Here is an 8,086-nt window from a genome sequence, read left to right as displayed (position 1 = left end):
CCGTTTCCACTCCAAGATATTGACTCCAATTTGACCAACCTTGGATCTTACCACCGACTACAAATGACATCAGGTTTATAGATGCTGTCGCTAGGCACGTACCAACGCCCCTACCCCCCAAAAAAAGTTTATATATATATATATGTATATACATATATATATATACATATATATACATATATATACATATATACATATATATACATATGGAGAGAGTGGTGTCGGTCAAGTCCAGGAAGGAGCAGATGTAATATATTCTCCTCTAATTTTTCGACAGAGTCTTCTTCAGGGAGATTGTGGTCTCTGAGGAAGACTGTCGAAACGTTAGAGAAGAATAAAGTACATCTGCTCCTTCCTGGACTTTACCTACACCACTCTCTCCATACATTTGTCTTTCATATTGTGTGTATATATATATATTTTTTTTTTTCAACCACAAATAACTTAATTCCATCCCATCGCAATCGAGTCTGAGAGTCACTCGAAGGAGGCATCCGTTGGAAATTGAAACGTGGACGAGCCGAGGATTCGAACCCCGCTAACCCGTAACAAAGTTACAGTGACGTGGTTGATAAAAAATATTAATTGATCACTGGGAACCAGTGTGTATATATATATATATATATATATATATATATATACATAATATAAATATGTATATATATATGTATATATATATATGTGTGTATATATATATATATATATATATATATATATATATATATGCAATAAAAACACTAGGAGCGTGTGTTCACAAATGCGTAAATAACCACTAGGAAAAAGTAAACTAACGAAGCAGAGCGCTTTCGTGTAATTACATCTTCAGTGCAGATACAAAGAAGGAATTATAAGATGAAGAAACAAGGTACAGAATATATGACATAGTGAAGAGGGCATTCGGAGAGGTAGTGGAAGAAGTACACGTGACGGACGTATGGGCCGTCCTGGTAGCCAACAAGTATGGGACGTTTGGGCCGTCCTGGTAACCAACAAGTATGGGACAACTGCTCATAATTTATATTACAATTCAAACAATTTTGAAATTTCATGAGAAATAAAACTATCTAATTTGTACAAACCTTGATGAAGATTAACATTTATCCCCTTACTAGATTTGATCAAACTGTATTCAATTAAATTTCTTTCTGTTATGTTGTTGTTGTATGTGATGACTTTAGCGTTATCCCAGTCAACTGGGTGGTTAAAATGGTTCATGTGGTTGAATATACCGCTAGATTGGTTTCCCTCTCTAACGTATTTCTTATGTTGATTGATTCGTGTTGTGAGTGTTTTATCAGTCTGACCAACATAAAACTTATGTACACGACTTTTCCTGGTCATTGGTTAAAGCCCACAAGCTGCGACTACGTCTACAGTTTCTACAAAACTGCATGAAAGAACAAGTATTACCCAAGTCGGTCTTACCCCAACGGCTTGTGAAGATGTCTGATCGTCCATTTGATGATTTTCAGCGCATCATTCTTAAGAAACGAATCGACATTGCCAAATTAGAAGTCAAAGAAGCCTTTAGGATCAAGCGTATTAGTTTGCATAAATTCCAGTGTTGTGTATCATCTGATGTCAAAAATGTGCTTTTGGACTATTGTTATGGAAAAATGAGGAAGGAGTGTGAGTACTTGTCAAGGAAGTTAAACATGAAATTACTAGCCCTCATTAATGACAGTGACTGGACCAAACATGCTAACCCAGATTTCGTGGTTAACTTGTCATCTAAGCCACTCACCAAGGTTCAATCCACAGCATTAGGATTTGGGCTCAGCTTTGCAAATAATTCTAATCCATCTAACATCATTAACATTGGTAAAGCTTTTTGTAATTTAAAATGTGATAAAGATCTGCCTATAGATGATGTTAATATATGTAAAGGTATTGTTTATGGTGCTTTAGCTAATCAGGTACCTCCCAGCTGTCCTGAACGTTTTATCACTGCTATTAATTCTCTCAAAAAGGATAGTGATTTACATATCACAAAAGCTGATAAATCAAACGCTGTAGTAATTATGAACAAAAATGATTATTTAAACAAAATGGATGCACTACTTAAAGATCAAGTTACTTACGTCCAACTTTTAAAGAATCCTACTGAATCAGTGAATAGCCATTTCAATAAGAAGATAAAAGAATTGTTAAGTGGAAATAGTGAACTAATCAAAAAGTTTATTTCTATCAGCCCTCCTTTGCCTTACATGTATGGTCTAATTAAGACACATAAACCAAATAACCCGGTAAGACCAATCGTTTCTTCAATAGGTTCAGCTTCATACAAACTTTCGAAATGGTTGGTAACAATTCTTAGTCCACTAGTTGGAACTATTTCCACTTCACATGTTAAGAACAGTTTGGACCTCATTAACAAACTAAGTGAGGTAAAACCAGACTATGAATTTAAATTGGTAAGTTATGATATTGTTAGTCTGTTTACGAAAGTTCCCTTGGATGACCTTTTAATCTATCTTAAAGAAGAGTTAAATAAGCACGATTTACCATTACCTTCAGGCACCTTAATTGAACTGATCAAATTGTGTTTTAAAGATTGCAAATTCCAATTTAATGATAAATTTTATTCTCAGAAATTTGGAATGAGCATGGGTAATCCTCTCTCCCCCGTATTGAGTAATCTATATATGGAGTTTTTTGAAACCAAAATTTTAAGTAAGATCATTCCCCCCAACATTACATGGATGCGGTACATTGATGACATCCTATGTCTGTGGCCCATTCAAGATAATGTAAATGATTTTTTATGTAAGCTTAATAATTTGGTCAGTTCCATTAAGTTCACGGTGGAGATAGAGAAAGAAGGCGTTTTGCCTTTCCTTGATTGTAATATCTACCGCCGTGAAAGTGAGTTGAAGTTTAGTGTATATCGCAAACCAACCAACGTTTGTTCATATATACACTATTATTCCTCACACCCTGATGGCGTGAAGGTATCTGTTTTCGCGTCGATGTATCTCAGGGCCCTACGCATTTGCAGCCCAGAGTACATCGATGATGAAATAGGATGTATTTACGACATTGGTACTAAGCTACAATACCCCACACATGTTCTTGATAAAGCTTACTATCGTGCTAAAAGGACATTTTACAACCTTAGGTCAACTCAAACTTTCAATATGAATAACTTGCTAATTTTACCGTACCAAGAGAACCTGCAAAATATTCCAAATATGTTACGTAAATTTAACATTAATGTAGTTTTCAATAACAAGAACACTGTAAGACAAATGCTCATAAATAATTCTGTCAATAGTAATAAAGGGTGTGTGTACAAAATACCTTGCAAATCATGTAATCAGTTTTATGTTGGTCAGACTGCTAAAGCACTCACAACACGAATTAATCAACATAAGAAATACGTTAGAGAGGGAAACCAATCTAGCGGTATATTCAACCACATGAACCATTTTAACCACCCAGTTGACTGGGATAACGCTAAAGTCATCACATACAACAACAACATAACAGAAAGAAATTTAATTGAATGCAGTTTGATCAAATCTAGTAAGGGGATAAATGTTAATCTTCAAGGTTTGTACAAATTAGATAGTTTTATTTCTCATGAAATTTCAAAATTGTTTGAATTGTAATATAAATTATGAGCAGTTGTCCCATACTTGTTGGTTACCAGGACGGCCCAAACGTCCCATACTTGTTGGCTACCAGGACGGTCCATACGTCCGTCACGTGTACTTCTTCCACTACCTCTCCGAATGCCCTCTTCACTATGTCATATATTCTGTACCTTGTTTCTTCATCTTATAATTCCTTCTTTGTATCTGCACTGAAGATGTAATTACACGAAAGCGCTCTGCTTCGTTAGTTTACTTTTTCCTAGTGGTTATTTACGCATTTGTGAACACACGCTCCTAGTGTTTTTATTGCATTATGGATACCACACGATTCTTCGAGAACTTTACTCACCTGAACCCTGGACTTGCTCCTTATGTACACGACTTTTCCTGGTCATTGGTTAAAGCCCACAAGCTGCGACTACGTCTACAGTTTCTACAAAACTGCATGAAAGAACAAGTATTACCCAAGTCGGTCTTACCCCAACGGCTTGTGAAGATGTCTGATCGTCCATTTGATGATTTTCAGCGCATCATTCTTAAGAAACGAATCGACATTGCCAAATTAGAAGTCAAAGAAGCCTTTAGGATCAAGCGTATTAGTTTGCATAAATTCCAGTGTTGTGTATCATCTGATGTCAAAAATGTGCTTTTGGACTATTGTTATGGAAAAATGAGGAAGGAGTGTGAGTACTTGTCAAGGAAGTTAAACATGAAATTACTAGCCCTCATTAATGACAGTGACTGGACCAAACATGCTAACCCAGATTTCGTGGTTAACTTGTCATCTAAGCCACTCACCAAGGTTCAATCCACAGCATTAGGATTTGGGCTCAGCTTTGCAAATAATTCTAATCCATCTAACATCATTAACATTGGTAAAGCTTTTTGTAATTTAAAATGTGATAAAGATCTGCCTATAGATGATGTTAATATATGTAAAGGTATTGTTTATGGTGCTTTAGCTAATCAGGTACCTCCCAGCTGTCCTGAACGTTTTATCACTGCTATTAATTCTCTCAAAAAGGATAGTGATTTACATATCACAAAAGCTGATAAATCAAACGCTGTAGTAATTATGAACAAAAATGATTATTTAAACAAAATGGATGCACTACTTAAAGATCAAGTTACTTACGTCCAACTTTTAAAGAATCCTACTGAATCAGTGAATAGCCATTTCAATAAGAAGATAAAAGAATTGTTAAGTGGAAATAGTGAACTAATCAAAAAGTTTATTTCTATCAGCCCTCCTTTGCCTTACATGTATGGTCTAATTAAGACACATAAACCAAATAACCCGGTAAGACCAATCGTTTCTTCAATAGGTTCAGCTTCATACAAACTTTCGAAATGGTTGGTAACAATTCTTAGTCCACTAGTTGGAACTATTTCCACTTCACATGTTAAGAACAGTTTGGACCTCATTAACAAACTAAGTGAGGTAAAACCAGACTATGAATTTAAATTGGTAAGTTATGATATTGTTAGTCTGTTTACGAAAGTTCCCTTGGATGACCTTTTAATCTATCTTAAAGAAGAGTTAAATAAGCACGATTTACCATTACCTTCAGGCACCTTAATTGAACTGATCAAATTGTGTGTTAAAGATTGCAAATTCCAATTTAATGATAAATTTTATTCTCAGAAATTTGGAATGAGCATGGGTAATCCTCTCTCCCCCGTATTGAGTAATCTATATATGGAGTTTTTTGAAACCAAAATTTTAAGTAAGATCATTCCCCCCAACATTACATGGATGCGGTACATTGATGACATCCTATGTCTGTGGCCCATTCAAGATAATGTAAATGATTTTTTATGTAAGCTTAATAATTTGGTCAGTTCCATTAAGTTCACGGTGGAGATAGAGAAAGAAGGCGTTTTGCCTTTCCTTGATTGTAATATCTACCGCCGTGAAAGTGAGTTGAAGTTTAGTGTATATCGCAAACCAACCAACGTTTGTTCATATATACACTATTATTCCTCACACCCTGATGGCGTGAAGGTATCTGTTTTCGCGTCGATGTATCTCAGGGCCCTACGCATTTGCAGCCCAGAGTACATCGATGATGAAATAGGATGTATTTACGACATTGGTACTAAGCTACAATACCCCACACATGTTCTTGATAAAGCTTACTATCGTGCTAAAAGGACATTTTACAACCTTAGGTCAACTCAAACTTTCAATATGAATAACTTGCTAATTTTACCGTACCAAGAGAACCTGCAAAATATTCCAAATATGTTACGTAAATTTAACATTAATGTAGTTTTCAATAACAAGAACACTGTAAGACAAATGCTCATAAATAATTCTGTCAATAGTAATAAAGGGTGTGTGTACAAAATACCTTGCAAATCATGTAATCAGTTTTATGTTGGTCAGACTGCTAAAGCACTCACAACACGAATTAATCAACATAAGAAATGCGTTAGAGAGGGAAACCAATCTAGCGGTATATTCAACCACATGAACCATTTTAACCACCCAGTTGACTGGGATAACGCTAAAGTCATCACATACAACAACAACATAACAGAAAGAAATTTAATTGAATGCAGTTTGATCAAATCTAGTAAGGGGATAAATGTTAATCTTCATCAAGGTTTGTACAAATTAGATAGTTTTATTTCTCATGAAATTTCAAAATTGTTTGAATTGTAATATAAATTATGAGCAGTTGTCCCATACTTGTTGGTTACCAGGACGGCCCAAACGTCCCATACTTGTTGGCTACCAGGACGGCCCATACGTCCGTCACGTGTACTTCTTCCACTACCTCTCCGAATGCCCTCTTCACTATGTCATATATTCTGTACCTTGTTTCTTCATCTTATAATTCCTTCTTTGTATCTGCACTGAAGATGTAATTACACGAAAGCGCTCTGCTTCGTTAGTTTACTTTTTCCTAGTGGTTATTTACGCATATATATATATATATATATATATATATGTGTGTGTGTGTGTATATATATATATATATGTATATATATATATATGTATATATATATATATATATATATATTGTGAGGGAGATAGGGTTACAACAACTGACCTCTTATCACAGTCGTTCTTCCACCGTCCTCAACTTTCCCATTGCCATCTTGGAGTCCACCTCCTCGGTGCGATATCAACCTAAATTATAGAAGCGCTGGCTACTCCCAAGGAAATACTAACCAGCCTATTCTCTTTTCAGAGAGTCTACAGAAACTTTAAGAGACTTCTGCAGAAGTATATCACGACCGCGTGGGTTCTTCAACCCGATGGAGTATCGAGGAATACCTATCCTATTTTATTACACTTGACTATTCTATCTATTCAACTGCCGGGATGGGAAAGGATTTATATCAATGAGAATCCCCTTCTTGACAAAAATCTTTCACTTAGCTGAATAGAATTGCTTAGCAATAGTCGAAACAAATGTCTAATGGATATTTAGTTTCACTTCAATTGTATCCTCGAGTTTGGCGGACTTTAAATCCGCGGTGAAGAACTGTCCCCGGGACTTCTGAGACTTCTCTCTTCGGAGAAACTAAAGTTTGCGTTGTATAAGTAAGGGGCTTGCTATGTCACTGGCTGAGGATATTAGTATGATATCAGTCGATGGTTGGCAGCTTTCCTGTGTTTATAGGTGGAGGAAATATTGTCTAAATTAGTAAATAGCAATTCTGGACAATCCAAAGACAGGACTCTAGTTTCTTGTGGCTGTACATCCAGACAAAACCGAAATAGTGGACGAAATTTGATGACTAGTGACAAGGAGACGACGCTCTCCAACGTCCCTCTCGCAGGACCATCTCGTTCAGGTTACCGTTGCCGGTTTCTTTGAGGTACGTCACCGTGTTGCAGGTGCTAGATGATGTAAAGAGTCTTATGGCGTCCACACCACAAACGACCGCTTTGCCACGCAAGCTAACAGGTAATTGGCTACTGGAACAAGCCCCCTCGCCAGTCTCAGCGACTACTATTAGGGACGCACCGGGAGAGCAGCCCTTCGTGTCACGTGGCGATCGCTGATTGGCTGACCGGACTGTCGCGCTATCCCGGAGCACTATATAATTCTGTCCCTTACACAATATAGAACGAATCCTAATCCCGGCGTCGGCTCCCCCGTCCAAGCTCCCAGTCCATTTCTCCCGAACCACGACCACCAACTGCCCCAAATCGCTCGCTAATTCGCCCGGTGGCAATAGCCCTCTTTTATACGCTACTATCTTTTCATTTTCTTACATTCTTCCCCTCCCACAAAAACCGATCCCGCGCAAGCGGATGGTCTTTCCTAGGAATTCAGAATTCAGACGAATTAAGATATCCATTCCTTACTACCTTCGATCTCTTGACCACGTAGTCTGTCTGAGTAGCGCTAGCTACAGCCTCTTGTACTCTTCCTGGTGTCTGATATCACCAACATCACCATCAGCAGCCACATCCAAGGCAAGATACATGAAAACTAGTGACCGAGATAGTTTTTTTTTTTTCTTCTTAA

The 8,086-nt window shown here is 37.0% G+C and overlaps 1 protein-coding gene across 1 annotated transcript; it reads left to right on the top strand.

Moving 5' to 3' along the window:
• Window positions 1-892: 892 nt before the first annotated feature.
• LOC143022351 (uncharacterized) lies at window positions 893-7,617 on the top strand. Its single transcript, XM_076180503.1, has 4 exons — window positions 893-1,209; window positions 1,377-3,525; window positions 4,001-4,053; window positions 7,450-7,617. The coding sequence occupies exons 1-4, from the start codon at window positions 1,207-1,209 to the stop codon at window positions 7,615-7,617; spliced, it is 2,373 nt and encodes a 790-aa protein (XP_076036618.1). The 5' UTR covers window positions 893-1,206.
• The last annotated feature ends 469 nt before the right edge of the window (window positions 7,618-8,086 follow it).

Source organism: Oratosquilla oratoria, chromosome 44, assembly GCF_046742065.1.
Source record: "Oratosquilla oratoria isolate Oo_2021 chromosome 44, ASM4674206v1, whole genome shotgun sequence".
Taxonomy (NCBI): domain Eukaryota; kingdom Metazoa; phylum Arthropoda; class Malacostraca; order Stomatopoda; family Squillidae; genus Oratosquilla; species Oratosquilla oratoria.
Note: the sequence above shows the minus strand (reverse complement) of the source record. Positions and strands in the feature narration are given on the sequence as shown.

Excerpts from the sequence above, each read along its gene's own strand:
- LOC143022351 (XM_076180503.1), top strand. Across the intron at positions 3,526-4,000 it reads ATGCAGTTTGATCAAATCTA|CCCACAAGCTGCGACTACGT; the intron begins GTAAGGGGATAA and ends CATTGGTTAAAG. Across the intron at positions 4,054-7,449 it reads AAAACTGCATGAAAGAACAA|GTGCTAGATGATGTAAAGAG; the intron begins GTATTACCCAAG and ends ACCGTGTTGCAG.